The 25581-nt window shown below is 53.1% G+C and overlaps 2 protein-coding genes and 1 long non-coding RNA gene across 7 annotated transcripts; 2 read left to right on the forward strand and 1 right to left on the reverse strand.

The window, feature by feature from the left end:
- Positions 1-3556: 3556 nt before the first annotated feature.
- KCNJ4 (potassium inwardly rectifying channel subfamily J member 4) lies at positions 3557-19622 on the forward strand. 5 transcript variants are annotated; one of them, XM_053977500.1, is made up of 3 exons: positions 3557-3946; positions 16424-16599; positions 18293-19622. In XM_053977500.1, exons 2-3 carry the CDS (start codon positions 16562-16564, stop codon positions 19620-19622), a joined length of 1368 nt encoding a protein of 455 aa, XP_053833475.1. In that variant the 5' UTR covers positions 3557-3946; positions 16424-16561. The 5 variants fall into 5 exon arrangements, with proteins under 5 accessions (XP_053833475.1, XP_053833474.1, XP_053833476.1 ...); XM_053977501.1 differs by lacking the exon at positions 3557-3946 and adding an exon at positions 6689-7282; XM_053977499.1 differs by lacking the exon at positions 16424-16599.
- Positions 12417-14137, forward strand: LOC128807262 (endosome-associated-trafficking regulator 1-like). The gene is given in 2 exon segments (XM_053977504.1): positions 12417-13846; positions 13848-14137. Coding segments are annotated over 2 exon segments (1377 nt in total). The 5' UTR covers positions 12417-12668; the 3' UTR covers positions 14047-14137.
- On the reverse strand, positions 19057-23114 carry LOC128807263 (uncharacterized). The gene is made up of 4 exons (XR_008437094.1): positions 21460-23114; positions 19602-20528; positions 19233-19367; positions 19057-19145 (listed from the first exon to the last, which is right to left on the reverse strand). It is a non-coding gene; the product is annotated as an uncharacterized LOC128807263 (long non-coding RNA).
- Positions 23115-25581: the final 2467 nt, after the last annotated feature.

A 25581-nucleotide genomic window follows, 5' to 3' on the forward strand; every position in this document is an offset into this window, starting at 1 on the left:
ATTAGGTTGGCGGTTGTGTTTTCCCTCTCTGACGCTCCAGCACCTGCATCACAGGGCTTTTCCAGATGGATTCACAGGCCGGGTTGGAAAACACCTGCTCAGCCCCACGAAACTGGAGACATCCCTGCCTGTTGGGGTGGCAAAGGTTTATTCTCCTCATCTTGCACCTTCCCAAGAAGAACTGATGGGCCCAACTCCCAGCATTATCTCCCACTCTGGCACCAGGAACCACCAGCTGAGGTGACCATTAGAGGGACTTCATGGGAGCAGCCCACCCAGCTGGAACAGGGTGGTAGGGCTGGGCTGTCCCCATGGAACACCATTCCTGTGTGGCACATGAGTGCCACAGGAAAGCTGCTGCAGAGCAAGGGACACCCAGGCTCTTAGAGAAGAAAAAATTGGCACATAGAGTGGGACCAAGTAAAAATAAACCTTCCTTCCTCCCGCCCTGCCACAATGCAAAGCGCCTTGCGCCGGGTGTCTCCCTGCCTCCCAAAATAATGCCGGGTGCTGCCACCACCCTGCATGGTGATGCTCTCTCCATGCCTCCTGTTTCCATGGTGACCACAAGGCATGTCGCCAGGGTGACAAGGAGGCAAGTGAGCTGGGATTTGATATTAAAAATGAGATTTTGGGGTTGTTTGGTTTATTTTTCTCCCCCCCCCCCAATCCCTCCTCCTTTAGTTCTATTTTTGGGGTTTCCCTCTCTGCCTCTGCTGGTCTGGAAGGCTCCTCCTGCAGAGCCCCTGAACCAGGCAGCAGCACCTTCATCTAGGGCCCTTCTCTACCTCTCCCTGTGAGGTGATGGCTATGGGATGAGAAGAGGGACAAAAGGGCATTTCCTAATCACTAAAACATTTGTTTCCTTCTGTCAGGAAGGCTTCTCTACTTTTGCCCCTGGTGGTGCTCCAGGTGTCTCCCTCCATTTCTGCTGCAGGATGTAGATCAGGCTACATCCAGATGTCCTGGGAGAGTGGGCAGCCTCAGGGATTTGTCTGAGAGAGGGAAATGATTCTACATTCCCAGAGGGGCTGAGGAACATGGTGAGGTTGAGCACCATGGGTCACTTCTGTGTCTCACCATCTCTGCCCCCATGACCAGGTCAGGTTGGCTGGGCAGTTCTGGAACACTGGGGACAGAGATGGGATGGTTGGTGGAAGATCACAGAGGGAGCATGGCAGGTGCTAGGGAGCCCAAAATTTTGTTCTCTGGTTTAAACACCCGAAGTCAGACCTGCTCAGCACAGAGAGGGCTTGAGAGTTTGTGCTGGCTTAGCTGGTATCACAGGAGTTCAGGACCACAGGTGTCCAAGTAGGGGCTGCTGGCATAGAGGTAGCTCTTCTCTTCATGCCCAGGCAGGAGAAGGGGCAGGCAGCATTTGCTCACCTTCCCAGGAGCTCTTGCTTTCCACTGCACCCATCTCTCCATCCATCTCCAGCCACCCCCCTCTCCCTCTCTCTCTCTATCCATTCTTCCCTCCTCTTTTCAACCACCCCTCACTCCTCCTCTCTCCATTCATCCCTCCAAAGATTCCTCTGTCCATCTCTATGACTCTCTTTCCCTCCTTTCATCCATTCCTTTATCCATCCCTCATTCCACCCTTCCATCCCTTCATCCCTCCATCCCTCTGCCTCCCTCAATCCCCACAGCGGCACTGGGAAAGGTTGGCGGAGTGGGGCTATTTTTGGGAGCGTCTCCCTGGCAACGGCTGCCACCACCGTCTGTGGTGGCTTTTACATAGGTGCTAAAATATTCCACACTTCTTATTAAAGACGGTGCTGGTGGAGACGGGCGGGGGCGGCGAGTGTGAGCCACCCCGCTGCTGGGGCCGGCGGCCATGGGGCGGTCAGGGCATGGCACTTGGGGGGCACAAGGACAGCAAGGAGCCGGTGACATCTTCAATGTGGTGCCCCCATGCCCCTCTCGCTGGCTCTGGAAGTGCCACCTGTCTCTTGGCAGTGCCAGGCTGCCACACCATGCACAAGGTGCAGCTATCCATCTTCCTGCTGCAAAGGCAGAGGGAAATGTGGTGAGGCCTCAGGGGAGCCAGCAGTAAGGAGCAAAAGGCAGAGAAGACAAAATCCCACTGGAAGCTGAGGAGGCCACAGGGCGGCACTTGGTGGCTTTGCCCGCTCTGGGAAGGAGCAAGATGTCTCAGCCCCATCTTCATCCCTTCACCACATGAAGAGGAAAGGCCTGCCATGGTGCCAGAGGGATGCTACACTCTGCCAAAGGGCAGCTGGGCAGATACTGGTCAGTAGCTCTAGGGAAGCAGCCCCAAAACAGGCCCTAGAGACAGAGCTTTTGGGAAAGTAAGTACCCCTCTGAACCTGAATGAGATCATCATAGGGATGGCTGCAGAGGGGATGGATGGGCTGGCCCTGCTCCATCCAGGTGCAGCAGCTCCCCAGGAGCAGTAGGGAGCAGCCATGGGTGCACTGGGGTGAACTGACCCATTCAGGAGGCTGATGTGCTTCTGATTTGCAGCTGCTCATCTCATGGAGCTACTAAACCCACCCCAGCACCCTCTGCTGCCCCGGCAGTGGCTTTGCCAGGTGGGAGCAGTCTGTGCTCACCATAGCAGTGTTCACTGGTGCTGGCAGGGCACAGCAGGCTCCACAGCATGTTATGCAGGGGTCATCCCATGTGCCACACCTTGGGAGGGTTTTGGGAGGGAGGGTCATAGTCCTTGCAGGATTGGGGCCCAGAGGAGACTCAAAAAATGTTTTATTTTTTAATTTTTGACTTTTCAGCACAGGCCTTAACACTGGGGACAGCATATGAGGCACCAAGACGGAAACCATGTCCTCAAAAATGCTGTCCTGGAGCAGGGCTGTCCCCAGGACCCTGTGTCTACAGCCACTGCCTGTTTGGTCAGGGGTCTCTTCAGCCTGTCTTTGCTGCAGCAGAGTCCCCTGTCTTCTCTCCTTGTCACCAAGAAGTGACCCTTTTAGAGCCTCTGAGATGCTGCTGGCCATGGAGACCCAAAAGAGGTTTCTTGGACAGGTTTCCCAGCAGGATGGCTGTGCACTATCCTGGAGCCCTGAGGGCTGGTCCCTCCGTGTCCAGCTCCTGTCCCAGCATTACTCATCCCGGCAGGAAATCACCAGCTCTGTAGCGTGGGGAGGCAATGCCCCACAGCAAACACTCTGCATCAGCTGGGAGAGCCTGGTCCTTCCTCAGGGCGAGGTGTCAGCCCAGCACCCCAAATCCAGGTGGGAAAAATCCCTCTGACGGTAGTTATTTAATCTCTGTGCAGCCGCCCAGGAGGAGGATTCACCTCCTTGGGGGCATCTGGCGGCCCCACCATCCCTTTCCCGCTGCCGATGGTTGCTCTGTCTCCCCCATGGCGGCTCCGCAGCTCTGAGCTCACATACGAGGATGGGCTAAAGTAGCAGAAAGCTGTTGGATCCTACCACAGAGTTACTGACTTCTCAGCTACAGACTGCATAACAATCAGCGAGGGGGGGAGGCAGCCAGGGAAAGGGAGCGGAGCGTAAAGGGAGAAAGAGTGTCAGGGAGAGGGGGGATCTGGGGACTAGAGCAGGGGGGCAGCAAGGGGCACGGGCAAATAATGCCAGAGAAGGAGGGAGCCAGGCAGGAGGGGGAGACCTAAACCCGTCGCTGAGCCACGAAGGCACATCAGCACTCCGTGGGATGGACGCTTCTGGGAGCAAAAAATTCTGAGAGGCAGAGGCAGAAGGAGAGCGCTGGCGTGGGCAGGGCAGAGTTAGGAGAAGAGCAGGTCGCAGCGGAGAAGTAGCTCTTCGGAGGGGAAAAAAATAAACCTAGGCTGGAGGCGAGCGAGGACTGCAGAGAGACTGCCCTGATTCCTCCGGTCCGGCTGAGACATTTCATGGTGAGATGGAGAGACCGGCCGCTTTCCCCTTCCTCTGATGTTGGCTCGGCACGGCTGGAGCAGGCGGCAGCCCTCGGCAGGACCCGGGTAAGAGGCGGTGCCGGGGCGCGCTGCTCTGCTCACCGGCATGAGAGCGGGAAGGGTTTTTCTCCCTTAGGAAAATAATGTATTGTTTCATTTGCGTTCGCTCTGAGGAACAGCTATAAATATAACTTGGGGAGAGATGCGTGGCTTCGTGTGAGCGTGCCAGTGAATAATAAAGTTGCCTTGTGTGCATGGCATATGCACGCACAGCTACCGGGGCAGCCGCGGGCCGAGGGGCAGGGGTGGGCTCCTGCCTCTAAACCTCCCCAACTTCCCTCCCCGCCCCCTTGCCACCCTGACTTTGGTCCCTTTGCAGGTAACTTCTTTATTTTTTCAGCTCCCCATGTTTCCTTAGTGTCTTCTCGCCCTGGGCTGGGTCTTGCTCACCTTTTGCGTCTCTTGCTCTGTAGATTCTTCTCTGTGCTGGTCCCGGCCAGTTCACACAGAAAAAGGCAGCTGGAGGCCTGCTCTCCAAGCTCTTGGGTGCAAATGGGGCTGAAGTGGATGTGTTTGTTCTCCTGCTGCCTGTGGAGCTTTTTGGGCTCCAGATCTGCCCCCTCTCCCTCGCCTTCCACCTCTCCTAGTCCCAGCATGGCTGATCCTGCCATTGGTGGTCCAACATCCTCAGACAGGCACGGTGCAAAGGGTCTTCTGGATAGTGGCTTTGGGTGAAGGAGCTCAGGAGGAAGCCGTGAGCAAACTACCAGAGAAACTCTGCCTTTGCTCCCTGTTCAGGTCGGCTTCCCCAGCAGGGCAGGAGTGGGCAGGCAGGTTTGCATGGTGCTGGCAGATCACCTTGGACATCCCTTGCCCTTCAGCCCCCATGGCCCTCCCTCCTGGGCAAATAACCTGGAGTCATCCAAATCCTTCTGGCAAGAGCCTGGAGTTTCCTATCCCTGCAGCCCAGCCCTGACTCCATTGATGGCAAAGCAAACAGCAGCTCTGGGGCCTCTCCCTTCTCCCCTTCCTCCCCCTGGGGGTGTGCTGTGAAGGGCAGACCCTGTGACAGTGCACACGGGAATGTGTGGCAAAGGTGACATAGCTCTAAGGCTACCTTCAACCCCTGCTCTGTGCCCTCCTTGGCTGCTCAGGAGGAGTCATCCACACGAGGTGGGAGGTGTGGAGATGAGCCCAGGGTTTGGGGTTACCTGGAGCCTGGGAGGGATCAGGCAGGTGCAGGGGAATACATCTTGACAGAGACATGGGAATGTGTCCCTTCCCTTTCCGCCACCAGAACTGGCACCCACAGAAGCCTGAGACACTCTGGCGGTGGGTGGCCACTCCTGTTTGCAGACACTGAAAATAATAATCTATACAGGGCAAATATGTGCCTTAGGGGGAAGCATGAATCTGCTGGGGACAGGGAGTGGTGGGGAAGAGGACAAATGGTGAGGATGGACACAGAAAGGATAAGCTGGAGAGGGCTGATCTGGAGGGAAGCGGGTTCTCTCTCCTCCACCTTTTTTCTTCTTCCAACTCTCCCCATTTGGGGATCAAAGTGCTAAGATCACCACACCCGACATGTGGTGCTGGGAGGGGGCAGGCAGTGGTCCTTGTCCCTTGCAGTCCCCCGCCATGGTTTTCAAGGAAAGCCAGGAGGTGGCTGGGGAGGGACGGAGTTTCTTGGCAGGACCAGTCTCCACTGGCCCCTCCAGCTTCTCGGCCACCCCAAGCTCAGCCATTGGCCACGCCCGGGAAGCAGCTGCATCCCTAGGGTGTTGTCAGTGACAGGAGGGTGCCAGCAAGGGGGAGGAGGGCACGGTGATGGATACCTGCGCCCGCCGCGCGCTGACATCAGTGCGGACGCAGAGTGGAGCAGTTAATGGCCCTGTGCCCTCAGCAAGCCCCGCTATCCCGCCTGGTTATTGCACTGGGCTGGCTTAACCCGGCAGCGCGGCCAGGGATCGATAGATGGATGCTGGCGTCTCAGCAATCGATCCCTTACTCATCCACGCGGCTCCCAGCCTCCCGCTGGTGCTCGCTTTTCTGTGAATGGCACAGGCTGAGTGAAGCCGTCTGCGCTTGCCTCGCAACACTGCGAAACTGAGTCAGGCTAAATTCCTGCTCCTTGATGTCACTGCTCCTGTGCCCCTTACCAGGGCGGAGAGGCCTCACAGGAAACCCCCAGAGGCACCGGCACCGGTTTTCCTCGCCAGACAAGGTGGTTTTAATGGTGATGGTTGGGATTGGACCCCCTTCTTGTGAGAAATGCTGCTTCTCTGGCAGTCGGGGCTTGGGACAGGCAAGAGCTGCTTTTAAGCTGGTTCTTGCCCTCAGACCTCTGAGGCTCGTTCTGCAGCAGTGAAGGTGGTGCCGTGGCACAGGCTGCTGAGGGATGGGAGTTGGCTGCAATGTGACCCTGTCACCGTAGCCCCAGAGACCCATGCACCTCCATGCCTGTCCTCCTGGGAGCCTGGCAGCAGGCAGCTTGCTTCAGGGACAGTTCTGGCATTCACCCACCTGTTTATCTGGGAAGGAGATGCCCACCATCTCCTGGCACCAGCCATGCTGGCACAGCAGCACCACTGCTGCTCTCACTGGAAATCAGAGACTGGAGGGTGGAGAACAAGGTACTCCAGCCCGGCACCTCCCCACGCCGCCAGCCAGGGGCTCCTGCCGCCACTCTGCCCACGCCCCTGCCACCATAGCAGTGGGTCTGCCCCTCACAATCTGGACGGCTTTTTTATTTCTATGGCAACATTTCTCCAGAAACACTTCAGAGGGAGCCTGGTGCTGTTTGATAATGAGGGAAGCAGCGTCCCCCATTCTGTCCCCTGCAAAAGGCTCAGAGAAACGACCCTGACACATCTCCCCACCTCCTTCCCTCCCTGGCAAGTGGTACCAGCATTGGTACAAAGAGCTGCTGGCCTTGTCCCAGCTGCTTCTCTGCTGCCTGCTCTCCTTTCCCCTGCCTTCAGCTTGGCTCTCCCTTCTGCTCTTGCCGGCTCCCTTTCTGCTGGCAGCCCGCTAAAGCACCCGCGCAGACTGACCAGCTGAAAGGAGTCTCAGAGCAAGTGGATGTCGAAAGTGACTCTTCTGTAGAGGAGGGTAAAGCCCGGTAGAGCTGTATAGATCGGCCCCGCCAGCAGCACGGTGAGTGCGGGGGCTGAAGGGCACCGGGGATCCCAGAGGCTGGGCAGACAGGCGCTTCACCCCTCTGAAAAGCTCGATGGCATTATGAAGAGGCGGTGCCTACCACGGGACCAGACACAGCGGCCCCAGAACTCCTCTCCTCTCCCGTTCCCGTTGCTCCCAGCACCAAGAAACAGCCTCGTGTCTGGGTGGAGGTGAGCAGGCAGAAGTTGCGGGCAGCACCGAGCGCCAGCGGGCGACAGGCAGGTGAGCAGGCAGGATCCCAGCGGGAGCGACTGTCGCAGCCCGGAGGAGCAGGGTATGACCGCAAGCCGTAGTGACGGCGGGGGGGAATTATCGCAGTCCTGGCAGTGTGCAGATGCAGCCGCCGTGTCCCGCTTCGCTCTGCTCTCCCCCAGCCCCACCCTGCCCGCGATGGCAGCCCCTCCCTGTCGGAGAGCTGGGGGGTAGGGGAAGGAGCGGGCAATGGTACTCTGTACTGCGTGAGTTGGGCAGCACTAAGGCTTGACCCCTTCCAGATGTACTTGTTAAACCTGACGGATCAAGCCACAGCAACAGAAGTCAGCAAACCTGTAGTGAAATACTTGATCCGCTCTCTGCGGTTTTGCAGTTTACCTGGGATGCTCCCTCTGCTCTCTTTCTGGTGCCTAGCAGGCATGGCTGAAAGGGGAGCAGCTGGGGCCCTTTCAGGAGACTCGTGGCTCTGGTCAGCTCCCTCTTAGCCTAGCGACAAGGTGGGATGAAGGGAGATTTTTTCCCCTGTCGCTGATGGGTTAGTGCTTAGCAGCCAGGCCAGGCTGGGAACTCAGCTGTCGTGCAGCAGCTGGGTGCGGAGAAGCGGCTGCAGCCTCTCTCGATCGGGAGCTTGGCGCAGAGCAGGCTTTGTCCTGGTTATTGTTTGCCCTTGCTGCTGTCACTGTTGTTATCATCATTCATAAACTATTTGCACACACCTGCCTTGCTGGGTGCTTGGCCGAGTCACAGGCAGTCCATCCCTGCCCTGTCAAGACCACAACTGCAGCAGGCAGGCTGATGATGTAAGCCACTCTTACCCCCCTTTTCCTGCACACCGATAATTATCCTTGTCTCCTGACTAGCCAAAAGCCATCAAGACATCCCACATGGCCAGGCACTTTGTGCTGAAGAGATGGTGAAGGGATGCTGCTGGGAATGGCCTTACACCAGGGCTTGCGCAGGGCAGGACGCCCAGTGAAGGGAGTTCCAGAGATGCAGAGATTAGTGAAGACACCCTTTGCACTGTGCTGGGAAGCTGGAGGAGGTGACCTGAGTGCACTGCATCTGCCTGGGATGTGAGGACTTCAGGGACACCCCAGAGCCTTCAGTTTTTCGGCTCTTGCAGGTTTCGCACCAACCTTTTGGGGTCTAGTCCATGGTTTTGGTGGCAGGTTGCTGGGGGTATGTGAGCCCCTGTTTCCTCAGGAGCAGGTGGGATGCAGTCTGCACTCTGGCTGCTACAAAAGCTCAGTTTCTTTTTGGCCAAGAAGACCACCCAGGGAAGGCCAGGGCCCTTCTGAGCATTTAGTTTTTCCTGTGATGCCAGCTACAGAGAATAACACCCACCTTCCTCACTCAGCAAAGAAAAGCAGGGACTTCTCCCCAGCTGCCACTCCAGCAGCATCCTCTCCTTACAATCCTGCTCAGTCCACCCCCCAGCCCCTGTGTCATGTACCCCCAGCCCCATTTTGGCCAGAGAGGAGTGGGTGAATGCCGGTGCCAGTCCCACCAACCCCACCATGGGGTATCCCCCACCTAGTCTGAGATGCTGGGGAGTAGGCAGCTGTTCTTGCAGCACCATTGTCTGGACGGTGCAGCCGCAGCAGGAATCGCTGGGGCGGTGTGGGAGCAGGCAGGAGGTGATGCTGTCACCTTTCTGTGCCTCTTCCTGACTTTGTCATCCTGGGGACCTTTGTGTGGTTCCCATTTTTATCTGTTTTTTCTCCCTCTCACTCTTTCTCTCCTTCTCTCTTCGCTTTCTTCTCTCCCCCTCCCATCAGCATGTGGGCTGATCACTGCTCAAACTTTTAATTCAGATGGTAATTGGAATAATAATACGGGCAGAATCCTTCTGGCTCCGTTGCTGCAGCTGGCTTCAGGGAGCTATGAATAGCTCTGAGTCACACACTGAGATGGTTTAACTTCAAATCATTTTGTTTTGTTTTCATATTACCCATCCTCAGGCTTCAGAGCTTCACAGGGGGAAAAAATATCCCCCCTTCTCACTCCACTCCAAAATATAAACCGGGCAGAGGCACATGAATAAAATCCTCTTTTGGAGAGGGAAACTGGTCAGCGGATCATGCCTTGAGGGGCAGATGGGGACTGTTGGCACCTGATCTATTTATAATTATTGAACGAAAAGGCAGAAGTGTGTATATAAAAATGGTATAGAGTTGATTACAGCTTCCTCCCCTCACCTTCCATATGTCAGTTGCCTTTTTAATATGGTAAAGCTCCCCTGCACAGTGACTGTGCCTTCGCGTGTGCCCGTACAGCGCCTGGCAGCCTGCCCTGCCGGCACGGAGCAGAGAGAGCTCGGCCACTGGCTCTTGTGGCAGGACAGCCCCCCATGGCACAGAGCTGCCCTATGAGCCCCCGCATGAACCCTGGGAATATTCATGAGGAATAGGAGAAGAGATGTAGTTAAAAAGAGGATGGAGAGGACACACTGAATGCTGCGGGTCTGCAAGGCTCTGCAAAAAGGCAGAGAGGTCCCTCCTCAGCTGCGGGTGTTTCCGCCCTGACTCCCCGAGAGGCGAGAAGTTCGTCTGCCGTGTTGTCACTGTGCCGAGCTGGCAGGATGGGGCTGTGGATGCTGATCCCAAGCCAGCCGGTGCTCCGCGGCCGGTAACAGGGACAAGGGCACAAAGAGGAGCGCAACCCGCGGCTGCGGTATTGACCACAGACAGGAGAGAAGCATTTGCCAGACAACTCCAGATAAAGCAAAGACTAAGAGTGTAAAAATACCCTGGGATTTTTCCATCGTTGTCGCTCACAGTGTATGTCCCAGAGCACCAGATATGGTTGTTATAAAAAGAGAAGTGGGGGAGTGCTTTAGCGTGGACTTTTCTGTTCTGTTTCATGAGACTCTTCCATTGCAAATGTAAGGAAGGATTGACAATATATCATCTACTCTGGCAGGGGCTGGAGAAAGACTGGGACATGCGAGGCACTGCACTGTGTACAGGGATGGAGCAATGGAGGTGTTGCCCTGGCACCAAGCACATTCTTGACCTTATTATCCTGCAGATCCCTTGGAAAGGGACAGCAGCAGCGCAGCCCCACGTGCCTTCTCAGGGCCAGAGCAGAACTGGGGTGGCAGCGTGGGCTGGTGTGATGGCTTGTGCTGCTGGAGCACAGTGTCACACGGGAAGGAGGAGATGACTGCAGCACCATGGTGGTGTCCCTGGAATTGCTCAATCTAAGACACAGAAGGAGGGAAAATGACTGGGAAAGAGGGAAGGGTAGCACATGCTTTGGGGCTAGAGGCAGCTGCTGGCCCCTGGAGACACATCTGGCTGACTGTTGCAATGCTGCAAGGCAGTGGCTGTGACATCCCTGCTGCAGCAGCTTTCAAAAGTGCTGGGGGGTTTCTGCAGGCCATGAAGTTCATGGGTGTTCATGTACACCCAGGACAGGCAGCAGAGGGATGGAGAGGCATCTGTCCAGACTGCAGCCTCCTGCCTAGCGCCTCTCCTTGCTGCACCCACCAGCTTGGTTTCATACCACTCCATAGGAGTTGCCACTGACTCTGCAGCTTCCTCCTTCACATGTGGGTCTCAGGAGACAGAGCAAGCTCCAAGAAATGCCCTCCGGCGTGCTCTGGATTCGTGTCTCTGTCCTTAGCCAGGCTTTCCTCCCCCCCGTCCATGTGACAGGCAGCTGCCTATTCAGGATATGTATATAATCCCCTTCTGCTGGAGACACCTCTGAGCCTTCCCCTTTCATTCAGTCTGCATTTCAGGTTTCCAAGTTGCAATGGGACCTTTTCACAGCCATTTGAACTATGTTTACGTAGGGTTTGGGCTCCTGGTAAGCCCCCAGGCCTTGCCAAGCTGATGGAATCGATTTTGCCATCAGGGATTTCAGTGGTGGCCCTGGCCCACTAGCTGCTGAGGAGGGACAGTGACCCACTGTGGTAGCAGTCCCCAGCCCAGGCGTTTCTTGCCTGCCTGTCTGTCCTTCCCATGGCGGCACCACGCGCTGTGGGGGTGTGTTGGGGTGGAAGTGGGAAACGTGTTTATTTTTATTCGTCTCCTGGCTCGTGCCGCTCTGAGTTTGTGGCACTCGGTATTTCTAACACTTCCCTGTGCCAGCTGGCAGCAGGGGATGAATCAGATTGGCAGCACCACAGCATGGACCCTCCATTGGCCGTTCAGCTTAGAGCGATGCCTGTGGCCAAAGTGCTGGTGATGTCTCCTGCTCCTGTCCAGGGTGAGCCCCAACCAAGTGCCAGTGGCTTGACTTTGCTGGTGGAGGTGTCTCAGTACTCTGTGGGACAGAGTTGTCACCTCTGACCCATGCTGCCTGCCCGGGCTGGATCATCCCTGTCCCTCCTTTACGCTGGAGGTCTCAGGTGGCTTCATGAGCTGCTCTCTGCTCACTGGCAACATCCCCAATCTGGGGTCAGCTCTACAGCCAGGAGGACAGCTTATCCTCATGTTGCCAAAAACACCTTTTGCAGCTGTTGTGGTTTAACCCCAGCAGGCAACTTAGGTATCACTCAGCCCCTCTCTCCCTCTCTTGCCCCCAGCCACAGTGGGGAGGGGAATAGAAAAGAAAAGATAAACTTTGTGGGTTGAAATAAGAACAATTTAATAATTGAAACAAAATATAACAATAATAAATATGTTAATCATATTAATATTATTATCAACAACAACAATATTAATAACATAAATAGTAATAATAAGCACAGAGAGAGAGAATAACAGGACCCAACAGAAACAAGTGATGCACAACCCCATTACTCACCACCCAATGACTGATGCCCAGCACATCCCCAGGCATTCGTCAGCCCCTTCAGTTAAATCCCCCAGTTATATTCTGGGCATGATGTTCTGTGGCATGGAATATCCCTTTGGCTAGTTTGGACCAGCTGTTCTGGCCATGCTCCCTCCTGGATTCATGTGCAGCTCCTCAGTGGCAGAATATGGGCAACTGAAAAGTCCTTGTCTTGGAGTAAGCCACTACTTAACAACAACTCTGACTTGTCTGTGTTATCAGCATTATTCTCATACTAAATCCAACACTATGCTGGCTACTATGAAGAAAATTAATGCAGTCCTAGACAGAATCAGGACAGCAGTTGATTGCTTCCTCCCCCTCCCCTGCTTCTGACAACTCAGCACACATGGAACTTGATGACATCACAGACCTTGGAATGTTGGTGGTTCCAGTTGTCCCCAGAGCCAAGATGCAGAGGTATATGGCTCTCCTCTCCCTCCTGAACATCCTGGTGTTCTAAACAGAGGGATTTTGGTGGCCACAACAAGCATTGCTGAAGCTGCAGAAGGTGGCACACTGCTTGTCAGTGTCAACAGCCTGCATGGCCTGCACTCCAGGAGGACAATTTGGATTCTCCTGCCTACTGCAGCTGAGAGCATCCTGAAAAATGTCGCAGCCATTTCGCGTCTTTGGGCTAATGATGATGGTCTACCCAGAATCTCAAGACTTGCAAGGTGATGACGACAATGATAGTGATGATGATAACAGTGAAGGATCAGGAAACTGCCAATCTGACCTTCCTTCACCCTTGTGCAAGAGCAGTCACAGCACAGATGAAAATCAGACAGAGGATCTGGGAGAACCCACATTTTTCCTAAATCCTGGGCACTCTTATATAGTGAAAGATAAACAGCTGTTGTTGGCCAAGCATGCACTGGAGCTTGAGGAGGAAGATCAGGAGTTTCAGGAACCATTTTACAAAGACATGGGAATGTCTGATAGCTTGGCTGGAGATGAGGAGCCCACCCCAACCTACCACCTTCCTGGGCATCAGAGGTTGCCGGCTCTCCAAAAGGCCGGTACAGCAACAAGTGGTTTCCATGCTTCTTTCCAGCACAGTTCAGGCCAGCACGTGGGGACAGAGGCCGCTGCCACACAGGCCCATGCCAGTGACCATTATGTGGGACACCCAGAGAGCACCACGGGAGTGGAGCCCCACGTGCTGTGCGAGGAGGATGGCAAGGACAGCAAGGACAGCGAGGACAGCGAGGACAGCGAGGACAGCGAGGACAGAGAGGACAGAGAGGACAGAGAGTCCCCGTCCCTGCAGCCAACCTACGACTCGCTGTGGCAGGAGAACAGCATCCTCAGGTCGGAGAATGAAATGCTCAGGAATGCACATGTCATGCTCGCATCGGAGAACTTTACACTCAAGCAGGCATTCAAAGAGCTCAAGAAGGACAGGGCTGTGTTCATGAGGGATGACGACGTGCTCAGGGAGGAATATGGCGTGCTCAGGGAACAGTATAACAGGCTCGAGAGTGAGAATGCTGCACTCAGGAAGGAAAATGCCACGATCAGGAGAATGTTTGACACCTTCCAGAACAACTTGAAGAGACAGGCGTGCGTGGTGGTGAGCCTGCAGGATCAGCTGAAGACCAGCCAGGCTGAACGAGAGAGGGAAGCCCAAGAGCTCCAGTCCTTAGTGAAGGAGACTGAGTGTCATCTTCAGCTAACAACCCAGCGGGCTCTGAATGCCGAAACAAATGTGGAGAGGCTGAAGCAGAAGATCTTTATTCTCCAAGGACAGCTGGAGAGATGCAAGCTGGAGAATGAAAACCTGAGAACAGACTGGCCTGGAAGCAGTGAAGCACAACTTAGACTTCACCAGGCAAAACCCCCACGAGCTCATAATGGGCAAAGATGCCTCCCTCAGGCAGTTCTTGCCTCAGAAATGCTGCCTGTTGTTACTGAGGTCCTTGAATCCACGAGAAAAATTCTCAAATTTTAAGCAGAGAAAGATTTGTGAGTGCAGTTCTGTGTGAGTTCCATGGATCCGTGCACGGCCCAAGGCCATCGTTCTCCCACTTGTAACCATTTACTGCAAATAAAAGCATTTACTTTCCCATTCTCAAATGTGTGTGCTCAGACTGGTAGCCTTTATTCTTTGTGGAAATACTTTCCTTGTGATTAAGTACCAATTGCAGGTAGTGATATGGCTTTAGCTGCTGATACTCTGAGCACTGTGGAGCCAGCAGCAAAGGCTGCCCAGGCTCTCAGCTGCATGATCCAGCCATGGTGGACTCTGTGCAAGAGGCTCTGCCACAGCTCTGGCTGGCATGAGCTTCCATGTGGGAGCCAGGAGGAAGCACAGCACCACAGGATGCAGAGCTCTTACACGGCGTGCTCATCCCATCCCATAGCTGTACCAGCCTGAACTGGAGATGAACAAAGCCCTTGTACTGCATCTGCTTCCTTTGCCCTTTCTTGGGAAGGGGGGAAAGGTGAGGAGCAGAGATCCAGAACTGCACAGTTTCACAAAGCAACTTAGGTCCTCCTTCCTTTCTTTTGGAACTGGCTGCTGCCTGGGCCAGAAAACCAAAATCTCTAGAAATGGTGCACCTGTTTCTGCAGCTAGAGAAAGAGAGCCGTTTCTACAACTTTCAGGAAATTGTGAATTACTCATGTGTGTGAGCTGTGACAGTGCCTTCCCTGTGTTATTGGGGTCAGTGCTGGCTAAGGATGAGCTTGGCATATCCAGGCTGGCTGAGAATGATGCCAGTTGAAGAGGATGCCTTTCCTCTCCTGGCTGGGGCTGGCACAGAGGGTCCTACCTAAACTGCCCACTTTTGCCATCTCCCAAAGTCATGTGAGACCCTGCAGTCTGAACTCACCATGTAATTGCTCTAGTCAGCTTTATCCCAGCAGGACCATCTGTGGGTATGAACTGACCTCTCTGACAACATTTCTGATTAACTTAGGTTACCAGCCCCAGGATCTGCTCTAAATTTACCCAGCTGCACAGCAAAAATTCCTGGCCAAACCAACTTCATGATGTTGTAGGGCAGTGAGCTGGTGGGAGCTGGCAGAGTTCAATGTCAAAGTGCTTTTTCCTGTTGGGGATTTTTGGGCAGCTGTTCATTTTTGTCTCTATATGGTGAGTTGCAGGTTACAAGGTTGTTTTCTTCTCCTGGTCCCATAATACTCTTGGTCTGAACAACCATGTTTGTGTTGCTGCAGAGCTTTAACTGCCTCAGAAAATGAGTAATCTTCATCCCATCAGATGTAATTTCTGGAGCTCCCTTCTTGCTGCTTTCCAGTCTCTGGTCCTAACTGAGGAAAGCTGGTGGGCACCCCTGGCCACGTGCAGCATCATTCTGGGGTACTGAAGATGAGATGAGGATGGTTCTCACCACCTTTTCCATCCTAGGCAACATCATTTGCTGTTCCTCTCTCCTGTCCATGCACAACCACTTGCAAGCAGCTCTAAGCCTTACATTTGATCCCAAAATCCTTGTATTTTTTTTCCATATCCGGCAACCAGTGGCTGTTCATTGGTGAGGCTGGGAGGAAATAGACTGGCTGGCTCTGTCTGCATACACACTCAGCACTGGCTGCTGTAATCCAAAGGCTACAGTGCAGGATTAGCATGGGTGTACAAAGCCCTTCCTAATCTGTGAGTCATTACCCCCTCAGTGCATTTCACTTCCCAGCAGCTCTGGGCAGGTGGAATAGGTTGGCTCTCGAGTCTTTGACTTCCCCATCCTTCCATTCTGGGAGGACTGGGTTGGGACATCTGCCGGACATCCTCCCCGGACTCTGCTGCTGAGCTGCTCCTTGGATGCTGTACACAGGGCACGTCACAAGGTTTGTTTCCTCTAACTGGCTTCTCCTTGGCTACTCCTGAGCCCTTCCTTTTCATCATTTCTTTTGGGCTCTACCCATTGCTTTCCTTCTTTTATTTGAAACAGGGTGTTCTGCACACCCTGGAAAAAATCTCCTCAGGGTTAGGCTGGGCTGACAGGGATCCCTGAGGGCTGCTGTGCATTTCTGTGCTTTGTTAGTCTTTGTGTGAGAGGTATTTAGCCTGGCTGAGCTCTCGCCCTGGTGTAAGCTCTGATATTAATATAATGGCTCAGGGCGAGGGCCCTGTGAGCTGCTCAGCTGCTGTGCCCTTGGTCTAGAGGGCGGTGACTGGCCAGCCTTGCTCCTCCGCTGGTGGGAGGCACAGTCTGCGGGCTGTGCACCCACTCTGCATCCATCAGCTCCTCACCTACCCGAGCCAGGCTGCAGCAGGTGCCCCAAGGAGAGCTCCCAACACACCCTGAGCAAAAGCCGGGAGCCCTGTGCCTGCTGCTCTGGACTGGGATGGGTGCTGCTGGGGGGGATCTGACTGGGTTTTGCTTTGTCCTTCTCTGCCAGGCACGTGCCCAGGAGCAATTGCAATGGCAGCGCTGGTCCCAGCTTGCCAGAGCTGAAATCTGGAGCTGCTCAGTCCCACGTGAGCGCTGCTGCATGAGTTCCCACGCCCTGCCAGCTCCCACACCCCCCTAACACCTGATGACCGAGCAAGCCATGGGCAGCGTCCGAGTCAATCGGTGAGTAACCCTCCCCTTGAGACCTGCTGCTGCCCTGAGTGAGCTGGTCCTCCTCATCTGGCCCCTCAGACCCTAACTTCAGATTGCCTTTTGATATATTCTTCTCAAATTACCTGTTAGCAGCTTTCCCGTTCCAAGGAATGACTCCTCTCTCTTTCTCCAATCCAAAACATGCCTTATGTAGGGGTAGTGCTTGGAAGAATACTATGGAGGAGAAGCAAAGCACTGCATGGTGCTGGACCAGAAATTACAGATTCCAGCAGCACTGCAGAAGCCACATGTCCCCAGGAATCGCACATCCAGCCATCAATGTTGTCCTTGTGATAGTATAGGGATAAAATATTTCTAAAATCATGGGATATTCAGGGAAGTTGGAAAGAAAGGTTGGGCCTGGTAGGCCCTGGGAAAATGTTGGGCTTTACTGGATCATGGAAAACTGCACCTGTATAATCATTTAATGACTATGATAAATTATATGATTGTTATATGATAAATGATATGATTGTTAAATGTGATGATTGTTCGGTAATTGGATATGATTATTGTTCAATCGTAACAGGAATCATGAGAAACAATGTTTGGGGGAGATTACAAGAATCCATGCTTGCATGAGATCAATGTATACAATACAACAATATAAGTTTAATAATTAATATGTAGTTATATAACAATAAGGATATAAAAACATGTTCATCCCGAACCCATGTCGGAGTCAGATTTGGGTCTGTACCCCTAACACCCAGAGCTCTTCAATAAAAGCACCTGCATATAATCATTCCGTGATTATGTGTTTCTGAGCGCTAACACTAGCCTTGAGATGGAGGCCCATTCTGGAGGACTCCAGCTGACATGTCAACACCACAGGGTGGGAGGGAGAGACTCCCAGGGTTCTGTGAGGCTGCAGCTTGTCAGGCGTGAGGGCAGAGCAGTCTTTGTGCTTCAGTGCACTCTCTTGGTTTCCTCAGTGGTCAGAGCACTGTCTACCATCACATCTTTAAGGAGTATCTGCAAGTGTCACATGATCACATGAGGGGCAGTGTCAGAGCTGACTGTGAGGGAAGGGAGCCAGAGGGGCAAAGGTTTCCCAGAAAGTGTGTGTAGCTTCTGCCAAGGAAACTGCCAGTGCTTTGGCTGTTGATTTCCAAATTACACCTTTGGCTTTGGATAAGGGATGCTGGAAGACACACATGTTGCTGTGGCAACAGAACTGTCCTGAGGAAGCAAGTATATAAACACTGTCACCACACACCATGAAATCAGTGAGCAGAGGAGAAAACAGAAACTCCCAACCTTGTCTTATATGAGGGCCAAAATGTGATCAGGCTGTGGGTGCTTGCTCCCAGGCTTCCTCGCTGTCCCAGCTGCTGTCAGGTTTCAAAGCCTTGTATCCCTCCTCATCATAAAGGCTGGAAGGTACCACAGAGCTACAAGCTGCTGCTGCTTTGCTGCCCTGTCAGGACTTTGCTAGACGCAACCTCCAGGCAGCAACACTCAGCAAACATTGATCTCCACCAGTTTGGTCAGATTGGCACCACGGTGCCAAATAATAATCACTGAAACGTGCTGTTGTGAGATCCAACAGGGTGGTACTGTAGCCCTGTGAACCACCCACATCTCCTGCCCTTGCTGTCTCAGCGGTTGCTGTTGCCCTTCACATATTTCTGATGGAAATGCCTGCTGCTTCTGTTCCCAGGTACAGCATCGTCTCAACTGAAGAGGATGGACACAAGGTCTCTACGCTGGGCAGCATGAATGGGCACAGCCAGAATGGGAAGGGCCATGCTCCCCGGCGGAAGCACCGCAACCGTTTCGTGAAGAAGAACGGCCAGTGCAACGTTTACTTTGCCAACCTGAGCAACAAGTCTCAGCGCTACATGGCCGATATCTTCACCACCTGTGTGGACACACGCTGGCGGTACATGCTGATGATCTTCTCCGCCGCCTTCCTGGTCTCCTGGCTCTTCTTCGGCTTCCTCTTCTGGTGCATTGCTTTCTTCCATGGCGACCTCAATGCACCGGCAGTGTCAGGTAGTCCCTCTCTCCTCAAGCCCTGCATCATGCACGTAAACAGCTTCCTGGGGGCTTTTCTTTTCTCAGTGGAGACACAGACAACCATCGGGTACGGCTTCCGCTGCGTGACTGAGGAGTGCCCGCTGGCTATCATGGCAGTCGTGGTGCAGTCCATCGTGGGCTGCGTGATTGACTCCTTCATGATTGGCACTATCATGGCCAAGATGGCAAGGCCCAAGAAGCGGGCCCAGACCCTCCTCTTCAGCCATCATGCGGTCATCTCCGTGCGGGATGGCAAACTGTGTCTCATGTGGAGGGTGGGCAACCTGAGGAGGAGTCACATCGTGGAGGCCCATGTCCGAGCTCAGCTCATCAAGCCCTACATGACGGAGGAAGGGGAATACCTCCCCCTGGACCAGCGGGACCTAAATGTGGGCTACGATGTGGGTCTTGATCGTATATTTTTGGTCTCACCCATCATTATTGTTCATGAGATTGATGAGGAGAGCCCCCTCTATGGGATTGGCAAGGAAGAGCTGGAGACGGAGAATTTTGAGATTGTGGTTATTCTGGAGGGGATGGTGGAAGCCACAGCCATGACCACACAGGCACGAAGCTCTTACCTTGCTAGTGAAATCCTTTGGGGTCATCGCTTTGAACCAGTTGTGTTTGAGGAGAAGAACCACTACAAAGTGGATTACTCGCGCTTTCACAAGACATACGAGGTAGCTGGCACACCTTGCTGCTCAGCGCGGGAGCTGCAAGAAAGTAAGATGACCATCCTACCTTCTCCTCCACCTCCCAGTGCCTTCTGCTATGAGAATGAGCTGGCACTTGTCAGTCAAGATGAAGACGAAGATGATGATGAAGTGGGTGTGGTATTAGGGGGCAACACCAAGGAGGAGGGAGGTATCATCCAGATGATGGATTTTGGAAGCCATCTGGACCTGGAGCGGCTCCAGGCAACTCTGCCTCTAGATACAATCTCATACCGCAGGGAGTCAGCCATCTAACTCCTCCAGCCTCCCCGTTCCGCACCCATTGCCCACAGTCTCCTCCGTTCCGTACCATACACTGGATAAGTCCCTTCACCACCAAATAATGCCTCCCATGATTGCCTCTCAGCCCCCAAATACACCAAGGCCTGGAGCTGCTTGGATATACTCCCTTTCTCATGAGGTCATAATGCCTGGGAGAGGAGTGAGGATGCACTGCTCTTTCTGGGTATGCAGCTTGGGCTAGAACCCCTTTCCTGCCCAGAGACAGGAGGGCAGCAGGCCTGGTTTCTTGTCTCTGGAGAGGTGACAGGAGTCCTTGCCTTCAGTGGAGAGACTGGGACCCACGGCAAGTGTTTCTGCTGCTGAGGCAACAGCAGACTTTCTGTCCCCTCTCACTATGGGTAGGGCCCATGGCTGTCAAGGGTCATCGCCGTCACTGGGAGAGGAGCGACACCTAAGCACTGGCCAGATGAGGATAGAAGGGAGAATTTGGGACTCTTGGAGGGAGTGGGGAAGGATCTCAAGCGAGGGGTTTACTTGCATGTTTGTTGCTTGTTGCACATGATTCTGTATATAAAAGAGAAGGAAAACTGAAATTGATATTCTTCCACGGCAAACGCCAAGCTAGGAAACAAGGACGTTCTACACAGGCTGCTCTGCACTCTCCTTGGCTTTTGGTGTCTGTCACCTCCAGAAGCAGCTTGGCTCCATGGACTCAGATCCAGTTCTCCCAGTCCTCTTGAAAAACATGTCCTGCTCCTCTCCTGAGATAGTGGCAGAGGAGGCAGGGCCCTGTGCTTTCCACACTCAGACTGCTCCCTGGTGCAGCACAGCTGGGATGACAGACAGGTGACCTGACTGGACAGCAGACCCTCCACTTGCTCCTTTTGCCTCCGCCATTCTTCTCCCTGATGCCATCAGCTGTAAAACAGAATTTGTAACTATTTATTTTTAATAAAGTCTAATATCCCAAGGGGAGGTTTGGAAGCAAAGGACAGACTCCAAGGCTGCAGCCTGGTATAGAGACTGATGAGGGTTATTAGGGCTGGTGTTTGCTATTTGTATGGCATTGGACCCTGGAAGCCCCACCATGAGGACTCTCTTGTTCTGAGTCTCTCGGGTAAAGACCTATAACAAGAGGCTCAGAGAATTTGCTCAGGGAGAAGGTCATACAAATGTGTGTATGGAGGGAATAATCTGCATTAAAATTACCAGTAGGATGGGCCAAGCAACACTGTTTGCTTTGGAGATAGCGAGAGTTTTCCCTAGGGAAGGGTTATAGATGTGAAGAGATATAGATATGAAGAGGCAGAGACGTGCAAGACATTGCTCTAAATTCAAGATTCAAAAACCCCATGAAAAAACCTAAAGCGTCCCTTTTTGCTAGAGGCAAGTGAAGGGAGAATGAGGGAGGCTAGACCAAAGCTAGACCTGTAATATCACTTTGTTGTCATTTCACAAAAGAGGTGAAAACATGATGAGCATTTTCTTTCAGGAGCAGCAGAATCATGCCTTAAAAACTGCAGATTATATGAGGACAGAAAAACAAACAGGGAGCTTAGGAAGCTGCTCTGGGCACCCAGTAATTGTGCTGTGGTGGGAAATGGCTGAAGAAGTTATGACCCACCTAATTCCTGATCTACAAAGCAGAAAAAGTATCTCAATATCAACTTGGAATTGGTTCAAGAAGGAAAAGGAAGAGGGGGAGAAGCAGAAGGGCAAGGAAAGAAATAGCAGGACTGAGAGGAAGAAGCAGACACAGCAGGCAGATGGTGAAGAAGGAAGGGGAAAAGAGGAAGAGAAAGTGAGGTTATATGGAAGTGCATTTGAGAAAGAGCACAAATAGACTCACAAGATGTGTCTGGGCCCAGACATGGTAATTTCTCATCCTAGGATGTAGGTTTTGTGGGAGAACAGCTGTCCTGCCTGGGTTTGCTCCATTCACTGGAAAAATTCCATTCACCAGAATAATTCCATTCCCCAACACCCTCTGGGCCCAGCCATGGAGCCAGTTTTCTAACCAGTGAACGGTGCACCCATTCCATTTCTCCAGGCAGCCAGATTCTCCAGGACAAATGCTTTGGGAGACAGAGTCAAAGGCTTTACTGAAGTGCAGGTAGACATCATCCACAGCCTTGCTCTCATCCACTAAGCAGGTCACTTTGTCATAGAAGGAGATCAGGCTGTCAAGCAGGACCCGACTTTCCCAAACCCATGCTGGCTGGGCCTGAGATCTGGGTTGTGCCACATGTTCTGTATGATGGCAAGGTGAATTGCTCCATGACCTTTCCTGGCACTGAGGTCAGGTTGATGGGCCTGTAGTTCCCCAGATCCTCCTTCCAGCCCTTTTTGTAGATGGGTGTCACACTGGCTAACCTCCAGTCACCTTCGACCTCTCTGGCTAGCCAGAACTGATGATAAATGATGGAAAGGGGCTTGGTGAGCTCTTCCGCCAACTTTCTCAGTGTTCTTGGGTGGATCCCATCCAGCCCCACAGACGTGGGAGTGTCTAAATGGTGTGGGAGGTCACTGAGCATTCCCTCCTGCTTTATGGGGCTTCATTGTGTTCCCTGTCCCTGTCTTCCAGCTCAGGGGACTGAGTATCCTGAGGACAACTGGTCTTGCTGTTAAAGACTGAGGCAAAGAAGGCATTAAGTACCTCAGTCTCTACCTCGCTCCTGTAGTGATCCTCAGCTCCAGAGCCCATCTGCCAGAGCAGTTTGCCTCAAAGCCTTCAGTGAAATGATGGATTCAATGGATTTTGAGTGGCCCTCATCCCTCCTGGTTCTGCTGGTGCTGAGGCAGAGCTGCCTCTCCTCAGAGCTCTAATGCTACTGATTTGGGAACTGGAGTGCCTCTCTCAGCACTAAATTTGAGAGTTTGCTGGTTTCGGAAATGAAGTCACCCCCTCCTTTCATTATTTACTTATTTTCCCCTGGGGGAATAAGCAAGGGCTGGTATTGACCTGGCTTTTAATACAGCTTTCAGAGTCGTGTGCCTGCCACTGGCCATGGAAACAAACTAATGGACCGAGAGGGAAGGACTTTGCGTGTGAGGACACGGGCATTCAGGACACAGGCTGGGGTGGTGGCCTCCAGGAGAGGGGGAACCCTCATGGCTGGGCACCCCCTCACTGGCATACAGCATCCTTTGGAAGCGGGTGGCAGTGCTTGGTGGGGATGAAGTATCCCCTTAGCTCTTGGGAGTTTCATCAGTCACACTCATCAGTGTGCAGAGATGCCAGGCAAGGGTGGTGCACCAGGGCCATGGGCACGCACAGCTAGAGTGGTTGGGGCAGCACACAGGTCAGCACTGCCACCCCTCCTTTTACCTGGGGGCCTCTTGTGGGAAAAATGGGACAAGATTGCAATCAATCTGAGGGAACAAGCATCATTCAGCCATACTGGTTCCAGCCCACTCCGTATGTCTGAACCTGCTGGATGTTTTCATGTCATGTTTGGCATCACAGTGGAAAAGACAGTGAGGCATTGAAGAATTCCCAGCTAAATCCCTGCTGTTCATAATAAAATTGCAAGAAAGCTTTCAGTGCTGTCAGATCATTAGAGAGGGGAGAGAGAAGGGGGTGGAGGGAAGGGGACAGAGGGAAGGAAAGGAACAGCCAGTGCAGGAAAACAGGGGTGGTGAGCAAGTTTCTGCCTATCAGACACTCCTCGTGCAGCTGTGTTGCTGGAGCCACACACAGCCCCTCCAACAACATGGTGCAGCCACTCCAGTGTCAGTTCCTGCAGGCTGCACATGTGCCCACAGGGTTTGCTGATACACAGCAGCACGACATCGTTCTGCACAGATGCTTCTGCACCTGCACACTGGAATCCCAGAGGACTCGTGCCCAAGTACACACTGCAGGTGCCTACATGTGCATGCCACACGTGGGGGCATAATCCATCCTACACAACTTCATCCCATAAACACCCAAGCACATTCACAAAAATGCCACACAGCAGCATCTCAACAAGTGCCTCTCTGGCCGTGTGCTGGGGACTCCTTTATGCAGCCTGTGAAAAGCCACCGGGAGAATCCATCCTGGAAAACTGTTTGCTGCAGAGAAGGCTTGACATTTTTAAGGATTCTGCAAATCAGCTGTCCAGGCCACGCATAACTGTAAACACACCAAGTGTTTCACCTTTTGCACACAGTGTGTGGAGCATCAGGTAGGTGATACCTCCTTACACTGTGCCCTCCAGAGAAGATACCTTTAATGCATGAGAGGGCATGATGTCCCTGGGGTCCTTCCCTCCTCCAGGATCTCATGGAGGGACTGTTTCCCTAAGACCTGCCTCCAATCACGAGGGACTGGCAGCTTGCTTTTCAGGAGGAAGACACTGCTTCTTTGTTTATTCAACCACAATCTATATTTCTTTCCTGTCTTACTTCTGAACATCTTACTTGGCTCATTATTGAAAGCTATTCAAATACCAGAAAGATAATGGGGAGAGGAAGGACTTTTTCCCTATGAATAAGATCCAGGCACTGGTTCAGATCCTCTACCCCATGACAACTAACCACGCTCTTGTCACTCTTGCCAGCTCTCAAATGAATGTTGTTGTTTGAAATGACACTTGAGAAACTTGTTTCATGTTTTATTTTTGGTGACACTTTTGGACAACCCTTTTGAAAAGAACTCATCATTGGCACCTTTCAACTCACACAAAACTTGCTCAGCAAAACATTTTGATACACACTGCAACTAAAAATATTTTTAAGAAACACAACAATAATCTCAATTGAGGAGAAAATAGGTTTGGATTTCCATGATTAGGAAATGGTGCTGAAAACGTCTGTGCTTCTGAACAAACATGTTAGGTTTCAAACAGCTTGGTTTTGTCCAAGTTTTGCCCAGAAGTGGATAGGGCACATGGCACTGCCACAGCAGCTGTGCACAGGCTCATGACCTCTGCAAGAATGCCTCCTCTGTGTTCTTTGAGCTTTAACAGCTCAGCTCTTCTTTACCTTTGCAGGAGGACGTCTTGCAGCTTTTGGACCGGCAATACTAAGTGACCATGGTTTTAAGTGTCACCAAAAAAAAAAAAAAAAAAAAAAAAAAAAAAAAAAAAAAAAAAAAGTCTTACCTTCCCAGGCCATTAAGCGCTTGCCCCCGCGAAGTCAATGGGACTTTGGCATTGCCCGTGGTAAGAGCAGAGCTGGGCCCTAATGGAGCATCACTATTGGAAAAGCCCGCAGGGCCCGGCTCTGCGCTAAATACGCAAAGCTGGGATGGGCTGTTGCTGCATGCGCAGCAGGGAGAGAGGAGGGAATGCAGCCTGCTGGGATGCTGAGAACGTGGGGTGGTGTAGGGCAGCTGGGGCAGCCTCGCTGGTGCAGACAGAGGGGGACAGCAGAGGGATGGGGAAGCCGGTGAGCCAGTCTCTGTTCGCAGCTGCCTGCGACACGGGACCCCGCGGCCGGGGAAGTCACACCAGCAGGAGCTGAGATGGCAGCCAGCCCTCGGAAGGGCTGCACGGGCTTCTCCTCCTGCCGTGGTCCACAAGGTGGGGGTCCTGCCCCTGCCAGCCCCGGTGTGCTCCCGCCGGCAGGACGCGGCGCAGGGAGGCTGAGCGGCGCGGCGAGGCTGGGGAAGCCCGGCTATTGCCGGCCTCAGAGCACCATCTAGAGACGAAAGCAAGGCTGGCAGCCCCGCGGGGCCCGGCGTCACAGAATCTCTTAGGCTGGAAAAGACCTCTGAGGTCACCGAGTGCAGCCCTTAACCCAGCACTGCCACGTCCGCTACTAAACCGCGTCCCTAGGCACCATATTTACACATCTCTTAAACACTTCTGGGGATGGTGACCCCTCCACTTCCCTGAAAAGCCTGCTCCAGTGCTTGGCAGCACTTTCAGTGAAAAAATTTTTCCTAATATCCAAACTGAACCTTCCCTGGTGCAAGTTGAGGCCATTTCCTCTTGTCCTATTGCTTGTTATTTGGGAGGAAAGGCCAGCTCCCCTTGCTACAACC

Source organism: Vidua macroura, chromosome 5 (assembly GCF_024509145.1).
Source record: "Vidua macroura isolate BioBank_ID:100142 chromosome 5, ASM2450914v1, whole genome shotgun sequence".
Taxonomy (NCBI): Eukaryota; Metazoa; Chordata; class Aves; order Passeriformes; family Viduidae; genus Vidua; species Vidua macroura.

Coding starts and splice junctions, on each gene's coding strand:
- KCNJ4 (XM_053977499.1), top strand. CDS start 3,897: ATGTTGGCTCGGCACGGCTGGAGCAGGCGGCAGCCCTCGGCAGGACCC. Junction 3,947..18,292: donor CAGCCCTCGGCAGGACCCGG/GTAAGAGGCGGT, acceptor TTCTGTTCCCAG/GTACAGCATCGTCTCAACTG.